We start from the raw sequence: 16,142 nt of genomic DNA on the forward strand, positions 1-16,142 counted from the left end.
CATCAATTCTTCGGTGCTCAGCTTTCTTTATAGTCCAACTCTCACATCCATACATGACCACTGGAAAAACCATAGCCTTGACTAGATAGACCTTTGTTGGCAAAGTAATGTCTCTGCTTTTCAATATGCTGTCTAGGTTGGTCATAACTTTGCTTCCAAGGAGCAAGCGTCTTTTAATTTCATGGCTGCAGTCACCATCTGCAGTGGTTTTGGGGCCCCCCAAAATAAAGTCAGCCACTGTTTCCACTGTTTCCCATCTATTTGCCATGAAGTGATGGGACCAGATGCCATGATCTTCATTTTGTGAATGTTGAGCTTTAAGCCAACTTTTTCACTCTCCTCTTCACCTTCATCAAGAAGCTCTTTACTTCTTCACTTTCTACCACAAAGGTGTTGTCATCTGCATATCTGAGGTATTATTTCTCCCGGCAATCTTGATTCCAGCCTGTGCTTCCTCCAGCCCAGCGTTTCTCATGCTGTACTCTGCATATAAGTTAAATAAGCGGGGTGACAATATACAGCCTTGACGTACTCCTTTTCCTATTTGAATCCAGTCTGTTGTTCCATGTCCAGTTCTCACTGTTGCTTCCTGACCTACATATAGGTTTCTCAAGAGGCAGGACAGGTGGTCTGGTATTCCCATCTCTTTCAGAATTTTCTACAGTTTGTTGTGATCCACACAGTCAAAGGCTTTGGCATAGTCAATAAAGCAGAAACAAATATATGCAGAGTAGTACATCATGCAAAATCCCAGGCTGGATGAAACACAAGCTGAAATCAAGATTGCTGAGAGAAATATCAATAATCTCAGATAAGCAGATGACACCACCCTTATGGCAGAAAGTGAAGAGGAACTAAAGAGCCTCTTGATGAAGGTGATAGAGGAGTTTGCTGGCTTAAAACTCAACATTCAAAAAATGAAGATCATGGCATTCGGTCCCATCACTTCATGGCAAATAGATGGGGAAACAGTGACAGACTATTTTCTTGGGCTCCAAAATCGCTGTAGAAGATGACTGCAGCCATGGAATTAAAAGACACTTGCTCCTTGGAAGACAAGCTATGACCTACCTAGACAGCATATTAAAAAGCAGAATACCACTTTGCTGACAAAAGTCCATATAGTCAAAGGTATAGTTTTTTCCACTAGTCATGTATAGATGTGAAAGTTTGACCGTAAAGAAGGCTGAGTGCTGAAGAGCTGATGCTTTTGAATTGTGGTGCTGGAGAAGACTGTTCAGAGTCTCTTGAATAGCAAGGAGATCTCATCAGTCAGTCTTGAAGGAAATTAACCCTAAGTATTGATTGGACTTCTCTGGTGGCTCAGACGGTAAAGCGTCTGTCTACAATGCGGGAGACCTGGCTTCGATCCCTGGGTTGGGAAGATCCCCTGGAGAAGGAAATGGCAATCCACTCCAGGACTATTGCCTGGAAAATCCCGTGGACAGAGGAGCCTGGTAGTCTACAGCCCATGGGGTCGCAAAGAGTCAGACACGATTGAGCGACTTCACTTCACTTCATTGATTAGAAAGACTGATGCTGAAGCTGAAGCTCCAGTACTTTTGCCACCTGATACAAAGAGCTGACTCATTTGAAAAGACCCTGATGCTGAGAAAGATTGAAGGCAGGAGGTGAAGGGGGTGACAGAGGATGAGATGGTTGGATGACATCACTGAATCAATGGACATGAGTTTGAGCAAACTCTGGGAGATTGTGAAGGACAGGGAAGCCTGGCATGCTACAGTCTGTGGGGCTACACAGAGTTAGACATGACTGAGTGATTGAACAACAGCAACAAATGGCAAATACTGGGTTATTTACCTAATGAGCACTTTTTTTATAACAATAAAGATTGATATAAACAGATAACTCTGCAGCCATAAATAGTAGCAAGCTCTGATTTAATACATTAGTACCTTTGCCCCAATTGTTTCTCCTCTGCTTGGGACACTTCTTCCAGGTGTTCACATGAGTAACTCTCTTTTCTCTTTACTTTTGTCAGAAGTCATCTTAGTGTAAAATTGCAAACCACTCTTCATCTTCCCCATCCTGCTGCTTTTGATTTCTCCCTCTAGTGTTTGCTTATTACCTTCTAAACATGTTGTATAATGTATTAACTATTATCTCTCACTCCATTAAGTTCACTCTGTGTGAGTTCTGTGTACAAGAAATGATTTTTGTCTGTTTTGTTTGTTATGTCCAAAAACCTAAAATAGTACCTGGCATGTAGTAGATGTCCAGAAGTCCAAGGTGTTGAAATATTTGTTAGAAGGAATTAAGAGTCTATAATTTAATGGTAATGTTTATTTTTTTCAAAGTAGGAAAAGCTTTGTTCTAATTATAAAAAATACATACTTTCTGAAAAGAAAGTTAATCTAAATAATATAGATAAATAGAAGTAAAAATTGCCCCAGCCCCATCATTACACCACTGCATGATCACTCATTTTTAAGCAACTTAGGCATATCATACAATTCATCCCTTTGAAGTGAACAACTGAATGGTTTTTAGTTAGCACAGACTTGTGTAGCCATCACCAAAATCAATTTTAGGACATTTTCATCATCCCCAAAATCTATAGTTATGAGCGCTGACTCCTGTTTTCCTCCAACCACCCGCTCCTTGCACTGGCCGATGACCAGTCTATTTTCTGTCTTTGTAGATTTGCCTCTTAAATACTCCATATAAATAATATTATACACTCTATAGTCTTTTGTGATTGACTTCTTTTTCTTAGCATAGTTTTTCAGAGTTCATCCAGGTTGTAGCATGTGTTAGTACTTAATTCATTTTTATTGCCAAATAATATTCTATTTCTGCATATACCACATTTTATTTACCTGTTCATCTGTTGATGGGCATTTGGATTGTTTACCCTCTTTGGCTGATGTGAATAACGATACACTGAACATTTGTGTACAAGTTTTTGTGTAAACATGTACTTTTATTAGTCTTGAGTGAACTTGATAACTCTTGTTTTACTTTCTGAGAAATTGCCAGACTCTTTTCTAAAGCAGCTGCTCCATTTTACATTCCCATCGCAGTGTGTGAGGGTTCCACTTTTTCCACATTCTCATTAACACTTGTCGTCATGTGTTTGTAATTATTGCCATCATCATCATCATACTGGATTGTGAAATATTATCTCATTATTGTTTTGATTTGCATTTCCCTAATGACTAATGATGCTGAATGTCTTTTCATGTGTTTATTGCCTGTTTCTATTTTTTCTTTGGAGAAATGTCTTTTCAGATCCTTTGCCCATTTTTAAATTAGATTGTTTTGTTTTTTCATTGTTGAGTTGTGAGTGTTCTTTATATCTTCTGGATATAAGTTTCTTAACATCTGCACGTATTTTCTCCTTTTCTCTGGTTTGTCTTTTCCCTTTCTTGATGCTATCATTTGAAGGAGAAGAGTTTTTAATTTTGATGAAGTTCAGTGTATTACTCTCTTGTGTACTTTTTGGTTTGTACTTTTGGTCCATACTTTTGGTGCCATATCTACAAAGACTTTAATCCTAAGTCATGAAAATTTACTTCTGTTTTTTTTCTGTGAGTTTTATTGTTTCATCACATATTTACATCTGTGATCCATTCTGAATTAACTTTGGTATGTCATGTAAGGAAGAGGTTCAGTTTTTTTCTTTTGCACATGAATATCCAGTTGCCTTAGAACCATTTGTTGAGAAGATTATCTTTTCACATTGAATTGTGTTGGCATCTTTGTCAAAAATCAATTGACTGTAAATATGAAGTTTTATTTCTGGATGCTTATTTCTGTTTTACTCAACAGAATATCTGTTCTTCATGATCACTCTTAAAAATACGTATTCTAAAACCATTGCTTTCCAACCAGATTTCAGCTTTGAGACCTGGCAGTTATATTCTTTTTCATGCATTCCTTCCCACAAGATTATAAGATCCCTGAAGACATGAATAAGAATGTATTTCACAGTATTCCCAGCAGCTAGCATAATTCCTGAACTATAGTAGGTCTTTGTTATATGTTTTTAATAATGAAAGATTGTGAATGAGAATCTCTCTGAATTAAAATCAAACTGTAAATTCCTGAACTTTACTCAGATCAGAATTTCTCAGGGTAAGCTCTGTATATGTGTTTTATAAAAGTTCCCTTTTTGGTTATGATAAACAACCTTAGCCAGTGAAAGCTTCTAGATTTTATGTAAACACATATCAATACACAGTTCTATTTGTGTAAAATATCTTCCAGTTTTAAAACCTGTTTTTTATTTACTAGTGTATTATCAGTCCACTTCAAATAGCTCTTATCACTTTAAGTAGTATTTTTGCTATGTATATACTAGTTTATTAAGTGTAATAGTTATTCAGCAATATATCTGAAATTTAGTTATTTCTGATTCTGTATACTATTTATTGGAGAAGGCAATGGCAACCCACTCCAGTACTCTTGTCTGGAAAATCCCATGGACGGAGGAGCCTGGTAGGCTGCAGTCCATGGGGTCACACAGAGTCGGACATGACTGAAGCGACTTAGCAACAGCAGCAGCATACTATTTATAGATATAGGGAATTAGAGTAGGAAATAATAGGTTAGGCAATAATAATAATAATGAATTAAAGTTAAATGATTTAATGTAACAGAGTGCTCAGACAAGATTTAATGATAGAACTGAACCATTCTCAAGGGACAGATTAATTATATTAGGAAATTTCATGGTTTTTTTAGAAAGCTATTTGATGTTTAAGAGCATCACCTTTCATATCCATTCTGATAGTTGGTCAGAAATGTAGATCATAATAATTTGATAATCTTTAAATCTATTCAAGTCTAGGTTTATAAAAATTATGTGGGTATTTAAGTCTAGGTTTATAAAGTATTTATGTACATTAAGACAATATCTAGCAGTGTGAACAAGTTTATCTGTTACTATGCAAATTGTGTACTTTACAATTGTTACAGTTTACTATTTTTCACAAATTAAACTCTAATCATAGTAACCAGTGTTATCTATCTGATCTTTTTACCAAACTAGAGGTATTTAAAGTGGATAATTAATAATACCATTTAATAATACCAATTAATGGTACCATTTGTGTATGAGGTAGTGTTCTGTCTATTAAGGTACCATGGAAAAGAAATGCAAAAAAGCAAAATGGCTGTCTGGGGAGGCCTTACAGCTGTACAAAGAAGAGAAGCGAAAAGCAAAGGACAAAGGAAAGATATAAGCATCTGAATGCAGAGTTCCAAAGAATAGGAAGAAGAGATAAGAAAGCCTTCCTCAGCAATCAATGCAAAGAAATCGAGAAAAATAACAGAATGGGAAAGACTAGAGATCTCTTCAAGAAAATTAGAGATACCAAGGGAACATTTCACGTGAAGATGGGCTCGATAAAGGACAGAAATGGTATGGACCTAACAGAAGCAGAAGATATTAAGAAGAGGTGGCAAGAATACACAGAAGAACTATACAGAAAAGATCTTCAAGACCAAGATAATCACGATGGTGTGATCAGTCACCTAGAGCCAGACATCCTGGAATGTGAAGTCAAGTGGGCCTTAGAAAGCATCACTATGAACAAAGCTAATGGAGGTGATGGAATTCCAGTTGAGCTATTTCAAATCCTGGAAGATGATGCTATGAAAATGCTGCCCTCGAGCTGCCATCTTGCGTCCCCGCGTGTGTGCGCCTAACCTCAGCTGGTCTGCCCGAGACCACCTGAGCGCCAACCCTAGTCCCCCGCGCGGCCCCATTTCCGCTCCAACAAGATGAAAGAAACTATCATGAACCAGGAGAAACTCGCCAAACTGCAGGCACAAGTGCGCATTGGCGGGAAAGGAACTGCTCGCAGAAAGAAGAAGGTGGTTCATAGAACAGCCACAGCAGATGACAAAAAACTTCAGTTCTCTTTAAAGAAGTTAGGGGTAAACAATATCTCTGGTATTGAAGAGGTGAATATGTTCACAAATCAAGGAACAGTGATCCACTTTAACAACCCTAAAGTTCAGGCATCTCTGGCAGCAAACACTTTCACCATTACGGGCCACGCTGAGACAAAGCAACTGACAGAAATGCTCCCCAGCATCTTAAACCAGCTTGGTGCCGACAGTCTCACCAGTTTAAGGAGACTGGCTGAAGCTCTGCCCAAACAATCTGTGGATGGAAAAGCACCACTTGCCACTGGAGAGGAGGATGATGATGAAGTTCCAGATCTTGTGGAGAATTTTGATGAGGCTTCCAAGAATGAAGCAAACTGAATTGAGTTAACTTCTGAAGAAGATAAATCTTGAAGAAGTTACTGGGAGCTGCTATTTTATATTATGACTGCTTTTTAAAATTTTGTTTATGGATCTGATAAAATCTAGATCTCTAATATTTTTAAGCCTAAGCCCCTGGACACTGCAGCTCTTTTCAGTTTTTGCTTATATACAATTTATTCTTTGCAGCTAATGAAGCTGAAGAAGCCTAAGAATAAAGTTTGAGACAAAGATAAATAAAATTCTTTGCCTAGTATATGGTTTTATTTTTTATTTCATTGATACCAATTTGTACACAGAAGGCAAAATTGTTTATAGAAAGCTAATCATGGCATGTAATATGACTGATAATCATGAATGGAATCTGATTAAAGATTTAAAATGACAGTATAAGTAAAAAAAAAAAAAAAAAAAGAAAATGCTGCCCTCAATATGCCAGCAAATTTGGAAAACTCAGCAGTGGCCACAGGACTGGAAAAGGTCAGTTTTCATTCCAATCCCAAAGAAAGGCAATGCCAAAGAATGCTCAAACTACCCCACAATTGCACTCATCTCACACGCTAGTGAAGTAATGCTCAAAATTCTCCAAGCCAGGCTTCAGCAATACGTGAACCGTGAACTCCCTGATGTCCAAGCTGGTTTTAGAAAAGGCAGAGGAACCAGAGATCAAATTGCCAACATCCACTGGATCATGGAAAAAGCAAGAGGTTTCCAGAAAAACATCTATTTCTGCTTTATTGACTATGCCAAAGCCTTTGACTGTGTGGATCACAAGAAACTGTGGAAAATTCTGAAAGAGATGGGAATACCAGACCACCTGACCTGCCTCTTGAGAAATCTGTATGCAGGTCAGGAAGCAGCAGTTAGAACTGGACATGGAACAACAGACTGGTTCCAAATAGGAAAAGGAGTACGTCAAGGCTCTATACTGTCACCCTGCTTATTTAACTTCTATGCAGAGTACATCATGAGAAACGCTGGGCTGGAAGAAGCAGAAGCTGGAATCAAGATTGCCGGGAGAAATATAAATTACCTCAGATATGCAGATGACACCACCCTTATGGCAGAAAGTGAAGAGGAACTAAAAGCCTCTTGATGAAAGTGGAGAGTGGAAAAGTTGGCTTAAAGCTCAACATTCAGAAAACGAAGATCATGGCATCTGGTCCTATCACTTCATGGGAAATAGATGGGGAAACAGTGTCAGACTTTATTATTTTGGGCTCCAGAATCACTGCAGATGGTGACTGCAGCCATGAAATTAAAAGGCACTTACTCGTTGGAGGAAAAGTTGTGACCAACCTAGATAGCATATTCAAAAGCAGAGACATTACTTTGCCGACTAAGGTCCGTCTAGTCAAGGCTAAGGTTTTTCCAGGAGTCATGTATGGATGTGAGAGTTGGACTGTGAAGAAAGCTGAGCGCTGAAGAATTGATGCTTTTGAACTGTGGTGCTGGAGAAGACTCTTGAGAGTCCCTTGGACTGCAAGGAGATCAGCCCTGGGATTTCTTTGAAAGGAATGATGCTAAAGCTGAAACTCCAGTACTTTGGCCACCTCATGCGAAGAGTTGACTCATTGGAAAAGACTCTGATGCTGGGAGGGATTGGGGGCAGGAGGAGAAGGGGACGACAGAGGAGGAGATGGCTGGATGGCATCGCTGACTCGATGGACGTGAGTCTGAGTGAACTCCGGGAGTTGGTGATGGACAGGGAGGCCTGGCATGCTGCGATTGATGGGGTCACAAAGAGTCGGACACGACTGAAGTGACTTAGCTTGCACGCACAGATCATTTTAGATAGAACTCAATATAGTTCTCTCTACAAGCAGATGCTTAATATTGGTGATGTAGAGCTGAATTTACTTTCCTAGATGGATTTGTTATCTTAAAATTTTTTGTTTGTTGACAATAACAATTCTTTTTTTAATGGTTGTAGATGTGAGTGTGCAGTGCTCACAAGATATACTTCGAATGCTCCTATCGCTTCAGCCAGTTCTTCAGGATGCTATTCAGAAAAAAAGAACAGTAAGGCCTTGGGGGGTTCAAGGTCCTCTCACTTGGCAACAATTTCATAAAATGGCTGGCCGAGGCTCTTATGGTAAGTAATTTATAATCACATGTATTGACTTATTTCATATCAGTTCTCAGTATCTTTACCCAACTGTAATAAGCACATTTATCTTCCTTAAATATTTCTGTGGCATATGCTTGACTTAAGGCCATTGTGGTCAATCTCAGCCTTCCTTATTTTAAACATTTTCAGCATTCAGTTTACTGAATTTTCCAATCTCACTTCAGAAAGAACACCTTGTTTTTACATGTTACATTGACCAGTAAGATTCTATGCTAAGAAAGAATCATACTGCCAAATTTTTTAAAAGGATTGATACACTACTTTTTTTGTAAGTTACCAATTTACATACAAAATTGAATGAAAAATGATATAAAAAAGATAATCCTAGTGATAAGAGGCCCAAAGGTCTTCCTTTTTTAAAAAAACAAAAACATGAAATTTGCCAGTTGTGACAAGAATAACTCCCACATAGTACACAGTAGATTTGTAATCAACTGTAATGGAAGGAACATTCATAATACTTGAACTATCTGTTGAACATTGTCTCTAGAGGGGAAAAAATTGTCTCTGAAAGGTGAGATGTAATTGGAACTTTAAAATATATTTGGAATCACAGTCCTTAGCATTGAAATCCTTGACTTTTTTGCATGGTTTTAGAATGCATCATGTACAGAAGTAGTAGATTTGCTCATATTTTCCTTTTCCTCTTATTAATGGGTAAATAAATTTCATTTTAAAAAAAAAAAAGATATTCGGGGCTTCCCTGGTGACTCAGTGGTTAAGAATCTGCCTGCCAATGCAGATAGGTTCTATCCCTGGTCCCTGAAGATCCCACAAGCTGCAGAGCAGCTAAGCCCATAAGCTAGCACTCTAGAGCCTGTGACCTGCAACTCTTGAAGTCCAGGTGTCTAGAGTCCATGCTCTGCAACAAGAGAAACCATTGCAATGAGAATCCTATGCACTACAACTAGAGAGCAACTCCTGCTCGCTGCAACTAGAGAAAGCCTGTGTGCAACAACAAAGATGCAACTCAGTCATTAAAAAAAAAAAAAACACCTTGATACTCAGTGAAAACTGCAGTTTAATTATAGTATTTTTAGTTTCTTTTTTTTCTATTATTTAAATAGATTTACAATGATTTTAAAAGATTTAAAATGATTTACAATGTTAGTTTCAGGTGTGCAACAAAATGATTCAGTTATACATATATTTATTCTTTTTTAGATTCTTTTCTCATATAGGTCATCACAGAACCTTGAGTTAGGGTTGTACAGTAGGTCTTTGTTGATTATGTATAGTAGTGTGTATATCACAGGCTCCCAATTTATCCCTTCCCCCTACATTTCCCCTTTAGTAACAAACGGTAAGTTTGTTTTCAATATATGTAAGTATGTTTCTGTGTTTACTAATAAGTTGATTTGTATCTTTTTTTTGTAAGTAGATTCCACAGCTGAATAATCTATGATATTTGTCTTTGTCTGACTTATTTAGTATAATAATTTCTAGGTCCATGCATGTTGCTGCAAATGGCATTTTTTCGTTCTTTTTTATTGCTGAGTAATATTCCATTATAGGGTTCCCAGGTGGTGCTGCAGGTAAAGAACCTGCTGGCCAATGCAGGAGACATAAGAGATCTGGGTTCGATCCCTGGATCGGGAAGGTCTCTTGGAGAAGGGCATGGCAACCTACTCCAGTATTCTTACCTGGAGAATCCTGTGGACAGAGGAGCCTGGAGGGCTATGGTCCATAGGGTCGCACAGAATCAGACACGACTGAAGTGACTTAGCACACAGCACAGGCACACATTCCATTGTATATATGTACTGAACTTCCCAGGTAGGGCAGTGGTAGAGAATCTGCCTGCCACACAGGAGACCCAGGTTTGATCACTGGTCAGTCAGGAAGATCCTCTGGAGAAGAAAATGACAATCCACTCCAATATTCTTTTTTTTCTTCTTCTTCTTCTTAATGCCAGTATTTTTGCCTGAGAATCTCATGGACAGAAGAGCCTGGTGGGCTACAGTCCCTAGGGATGCAAAGAGTCAGACACAACTTAGCAGCTAAACAACAATATTTGTACCATGTCTTCTTTATCCATTTCTTTTTCAGTGGACCTTTAGATTACTTCCATGCCTCGGCTGTTGTAAATAGTGCTGCAATGAACATTGGGGTGCATGTATCCTTCGGGATTATGATTTTCTCCAGATACATGCCCAGGAGTGGGATTGCTGGATCATGTGGTATTTCTAAGTTTTTTAAGGAACTTCCATATTGTTCTCCATGATGGTTATACCAATTTGCATTCCCACATACAGTATAGCAGGGTTCCCTTTTTTCCACACCCTCTCCAGCATTTGTTGTTATCATATTTTTACATTCTTTTTAACAGTCAGATGGCTGCATATATTCCATTATTCTTTACACATGGTGTAATTTTTACCAGTCTACTGTTTATGGATGTGTATTGTTTGCATCATTATCATTACAGCTGTTTTTCTATAATGTACACAATCCCTGGCTTAAAGCACGTGTGTAATTTTTTTTAAAAAAGTATTGCCAAATTGCTCCCTACCATAGCAGTTTAAACTCCCATCAATAAAATGCCTGTTTCCCCAAACCTTTGCCAGTGAGGTGCTGAGTAGATGGGAGAAAATGGTGTGTTTCTTTATAGTTTGAATGGTAGAATAATACAGACTGTAAGGGTAGATTTCCTGAATCCTAATCCCATTTGTGCCACTTCTTGTGTGACACTGGACAAGTTATTAACTCCTCTATTCCTGCTTTCTCACCTCTAAAATCAAGTTAATATTAGTGTCTGCCTCATGGTTTTCATGGGGTTAGATGACTTAATGTATGTAAAGATCTTTGAACATTACCTGGCATGTAGCACTTGCTATTAATTATTTTAAATTCTTTGCTCTTAATGAGATCAAGCATCTTTTTATGTATAAGAGGTATTTCTGGGTTTTGTGAACTTTGTCCATATCCTTTGCCCATTTTTCTGTTATGATGTTGATCATTTTCTTATGGATTTATAGGTTCCCTTTCTATGGTAAGGGAATTAACCTTTTGTTGTATGTGTTGCAAATCTTTTCTTCTGATTTGTTTTTAATTGTTTGCCTTTGTTAGTAGTATTTTTTCATGCCGCAATTTAAAATTTATATTGTCAGGTTAATCATTTTTATTTTTTTTTTAGTTTTAAATTTTATTTTTATGATTAATTTTGGCCTTGCTGTTTCTTCATTGCTGCTTGTGGACTTTAATCTAGTTGCAGTGAGTGGGGCTACTCCCTAGTTGTGGTGTGCCGGCTTCTCATTGCTATGGTTTCTCTTGTTACAGAGCATGGGCTCTAGGTACGTGGGCTTCAGTAGTTGTAACACATGGGCTTGTTGCCCCATGGCATGTGGAATCTTCTCAGACCAGGGATTAAACCCATGTCCCCTGCACTGGGAGGTGGATTCTTAACTGCTGGACCACCAGAGAAGTCCAGGTCAATCAATTTGTATATGTACAGATTTTACATTATGCCTGCGAAGATTTTTTCTAGTCTAAATTTATTCAAAGTAAAATGATGATGATATAGGTGAAAGGGATTAACAGGTACAAACTTCCAACTATAAAATAAATAAATCATGGTGACGTAATGTACACATGGGCAATGCAGTTCGTAAAATTATAACAACTTTGTGTGGTGAATAATAGTAACAGATCTGATTTTGGTGATTATTTTATAATGTATAAATATGTCAAATCACTGTGTTGTACACCTGAAACTAATATTTTTAAAAACTCTCCCTCCCATATTTTCTTTTGTACTGATAAGTTTTTCACCCAAATTAATTTTTTTCATTTAAGTGAAGGTATAAGTCACATGTTTCATACAGATTTTTAGTAAATTCCTAACTGTAAAAGTCTCAGTCACTGACTTTTAGGCATTTTTGTCTTTAAATATTTTTACTACTAATAATAACTTCACTAACTCTTGACATTTAAATGTTCCTCTTTTAGATCTTTTCTTAAAATATGTCTTTTCTTATTTAGGAACTGATGAATCTCCAGAACCACTGCCAATTCCCACGTTTTTGTTGGGTTATGATTTTGATTTTCTGGTGCTTTCTCCATTTGCTCTCCCTTACTGGGAGAGACTTATGCTGGAACCCTATGGATCTCAAAGAGATATAGCCTATGTTGTACTCTGTCCAGAAAATGAAGCCTTGTTAAATGGAGCTAAAAGCTTTTTTAGAGATCTTACTGCAATATATGAGGTAGGTACTTTAAAAGATCGTTTTAAAACACCTTATGATTTGTATGTTTATATATAAAATATACTGAACATTTCAGTTGATTGGTAAAGAATAATAATGATGTCAGGCTAGATGTTTAGTTCTTGTACCAGCCAGTTACATTCTTTACCGCTTTGACCCGGATCCCTTGTTAGATGTGTATGCCATGACTCACAGTGGAAGTTGCCATACTGAGGGAAAACATTGTATGCGTATACAGCCCATTTAAGATAATCTTTTTCTGAAAGAAAGGGTAATGTTGTTAAATGGCTAGGAAAAAAATTACATTTTTAAAAATTCTAGTCTTAAAAAAAATTCTTAATTCTGCAGGACCTCAGGTAGTGACTCTAGTCCTTATTTTGCTCATAGTAAGTATATAGCTATGATAGGCCTCTCTAAGACTCATTTTATTTCTGAAATTTTTGGCTGGTCTTTTAAGTTATAATTCTTAGGTTGTATCAATCATTGAGTGCAATGATTATAAGTTTTAAGTACTCTGGAACATAAAGTCTTCATTTTATAGTCATTCCTGAGTATCCTGAGGGTATTGATTTTAGGACCCCTTGCAGATATCCAAATCTATGGATGCCCAATCTCTTATATAAAATGTCGTAGTATTTGCATATAATCTACACATATCCTCACTTATACTTTAAACCATCTCTAGAGTACTTCCAATATCAAATACTATGTAAGTAGTTGCAGATGTGGGAAATTCAAGTTTTGCTTTTTGAAACTTTTTTTTTTTTTTTTTTTTTTTTGTTTCATGGTTGGTTGGTTGAATCTATGGTTGCAAAACCTAAGGATATGAAGGACCGATGGTATTTTCCTTTTCCTACAAATACTTGGAAGTCTAGTCTTTAAAATTTCTTCTACAGTCTGAATCATTATTTTGTGCCAGTTTAGTTCCTCATTAATATTCTGCTTAATAATTGCAAGATATCTGTAGTGTGTTTTATAAAAGAAAATATTTCCAAAGAGTGTTACTTAGAACACTAGTCCTACAAAATCTTCTGAGAAAAAAATTCCATAGTTAGATAGTTTTGGGGAGACATTGTGTATTTATTTACCTTTTAGAGATTCATTATATACGTTAGATTATTAAAGCCTTTGAAATTCTTACAGTAAAGAAATTCTTTGTCATAAGTTTTTGTAACCCAGTGTTGCAAACCTATTTGAAATTAGACTTCGTATAACAAACCATAGTGGCCAGCAGAATTGGAGGCAGAGCTGAATATTTGTATTTATATACATGGTTTGAAATAGTTATATGACTTAAAATGGCTGCAGATCTATACTCAGTTACTTCTGTATTCTGCAAGTTTTTGTTATTCAAAGTACGTGGTTTTAGTGCTATTATTATCTAGGTGTTTTATTTCATTGGAGATAACTTTGATAGAAATTTAATGGATTTCTAATGTAAAAAGCATGAAGACCTATGGCACTGTTTCACACTTGATAGTTTTATTCCAAATGTTAATTATAAATTATAAAGCTTATTCTTTAAATAGCTTCAATGCTTTATTTTATGACATGTACTAAAAACAACTGTAGCAAATTCACTAATTCTGATTTCTGTATGTATATTTATAGTGTTGTCGATTGGGTCAACATAGACCTATTTCTCGATTATTGACGGATGGAATCATGAGAGTTGGATCTACTGCATCAAAGAAATTATCAGAAAAGTTGGTAGCAGAATGGTTTTCTCAGGCAGCTGATGGTAACAGTGAAGCATTTTCTAAACTCAAGCTTTATGCACAAGTCTGCAGATACGACCTAGGTATTGAAATTATATTTATTGTATAAGGCCAATTTTAGCAAAGTATGACCCAGTCCACCAACTTTTTATAAATAATATTTTAATGAAACACAGCCATTCATTTATTTACAGGTTGCCTGGGCCTCCTTTTGTGCTATTAAAATCAGAGCTAAGTAGTTGTGACAGAGACTGTGTAACTTGCAAAGCCAAAAATATTTACTATCTGATCCTTTACAGAAAAAACTTTGATCACTACAATAGGGCTCCTATCAAGTAGGAAGATATGTGTTTTTTGTTTAAGTTTATTAACATTGAGATTCTTGATTTGTTAATGGTTTAGAGATAAAAACAACTTGTAGTTCCCTCTATAATATCAAGAGAGAGTTCTTTGTTAGAATTAAGAAAATGACAATTATTAAGACTTGTTTTTAAAACCCTTAACTGAATATCAGTGGATTTACTTTAGACTTAATCCAAAGAGACACAGAACCAAAACGCTGAACCTCATTAGACATTCCTATCATTTGAACTCCATAATTTGAACCCCTCTGTTTTATATTGAATTAGTCCCCAGTATAGTCAGTTTTCAACTTGTGACCAGGGAACTCTTTGAATGGTTTAATGAAAACTTGCTGGATATTTCATGGAAATCATTTTTTTTTATTTTGTATCTGTTGGTTTTTCAATTGAAAGTGGTTTCCAATTCCACTCAGAATTCATTTGTTTCACTTTCTAGGGGAAACAGTAAGCTAGTGTGTGCTACACTGTTACCAGGCAACTTAGGGAGAGGGTAATTACTGAAAAAGTATCCACTAATTATTATTCACATAGTAACTAAAGAACCAATTAGTGAAATAAAGAATTAACTATCCTGCTTGTTTTTATTTTCTTTAGGTCCTTATCTTGCGTCCCAGCCATTAGACAGCTCTTTACTTTCCCAGCCAAATTTAGTTGCCCCTACAAGTCAGTCTTTGATTACACCACCTCAGATGACAAGTACTGGAAATGCTGGTACCCCATCTGCCACCCTGGCCTCTACAGTGAGCAGCACTATGACAATGACTTCAGGTGTTGCCATGTCTTCTTCAGTTGCCACAGCTAACTCAACCTTGACTACAACTTCAACTTCATCTTCGTTGTCCTCCAACTTGAATAGTGGAATGTCATCAAATAAACTACCTTCATTTCCACCTTTTGGCACTATGAACAGTAGCGCTACGGGATCCATGTCTACACAAGCAAGTACAGTTCCGAATAGCCAGCTAGGAGGGCAACCTCCATCAGCTCTACAAACTGCTGGCATTTCTGGAGAGTCGTCTTCAGTTCCCACTCAGCCACATCCTGATGTGTCTGAAAGGTATCTTTAAATATACTAATTTTGCAGAAATATAAATATATGCCGCTTCTGTCTGAATAAGAATATAGAAAAGCCTTTGATCTTACCCTTGAAATTTTAGTTTTTAATGTTGAATATTTTACCTATAAAATTATGATGAAGACTCTTTGTAAAGTCTTTTATCATAGAATCTCAGAGTGGAAATGAAGACCCTGAAAACCATCTAGTCCAGTTGTCCTGTGATGTTTGAGTCTATTCTGTGACATAATTGTCAAGTTGAGTCGCCTGTGCAAATCACTCCAGTAATCTATAAGTCTCTATTGAATGACCCTGTTCAGAGGCATAAGAGTTGTACCAGGGTTTGAATCTTGCTCTGTCACTTACTGGCTATATCACTTTAGGAAAGTTACCTAACCTTTTTGAGCCAGTGTTTTCTTATCTGGAAAGTGGGAG

General features: G+C 36.8%; 2 protein-coding genes across 3 annotated transcripts in view; both read left to right on the top strand.

Annotated features, from left to right (window-relative positions):
• MED13 (mediator complex subunit 13) overlaps window positions 1-16,142 on the top strand; it is a 98,544-nt gene that overhangs the window by 65,322 nt on the left and 17,080 nt on the right. For both annotated transcript variants that reach the window (XM_027975331.3, XM_012185232.5), the window contains exons 17-20: window positions 8,171-8,332; window positions 12,350-12,573; window positions 14,185-14,374; window positions 15,248-15,710. In XM_027975331.3, the coding sequence (XP_027831132.2) occupies window positions 8,171-8,332; window positions 12,350-12,573; window positions 14,185-14,374; window positions 15,248-15,710 (1,039 nt within the window). The remainder of the gene's footprint in view (window positions 1-8,170; window positions 8,333-12,349; window positions 12,574-14,184; window positions 14,375-15,247; window positions 15,711-16,142) is intronic.
• On the top strand, window positions 5,637-6,493 carry LOC114110093 (transcription factor BTF3). Its single transcript, XM_042255332.1, has one exon. The coding sequence runs from the start codon at window positions 5,749-5,751 to the stop codon at window positions 6,235-6,237; it is 489 nt and encodes a 162-aa protein (XP_042111266.1). The 5' UTR covers window positions 5,637-5,748; the 3' UTR covers window positions 6,238-6,493.

The sequence above is a fragment of the Ovis aries genome, chromosome 11 (assembly GCF_016772045.2).
Source record: "Ovis aries strain OAR_USU_Benz2616 breed Rambouillet chromosome 11, ARS-UI_Ramb_v3.0, whole genome shotgun sequence".
Taxonomy (NCBI): Eukaryota; Metazoa; Chordata; class Mammalia; order Artiodactyla; family Bovidae; genus Ovis; species Ovis aries.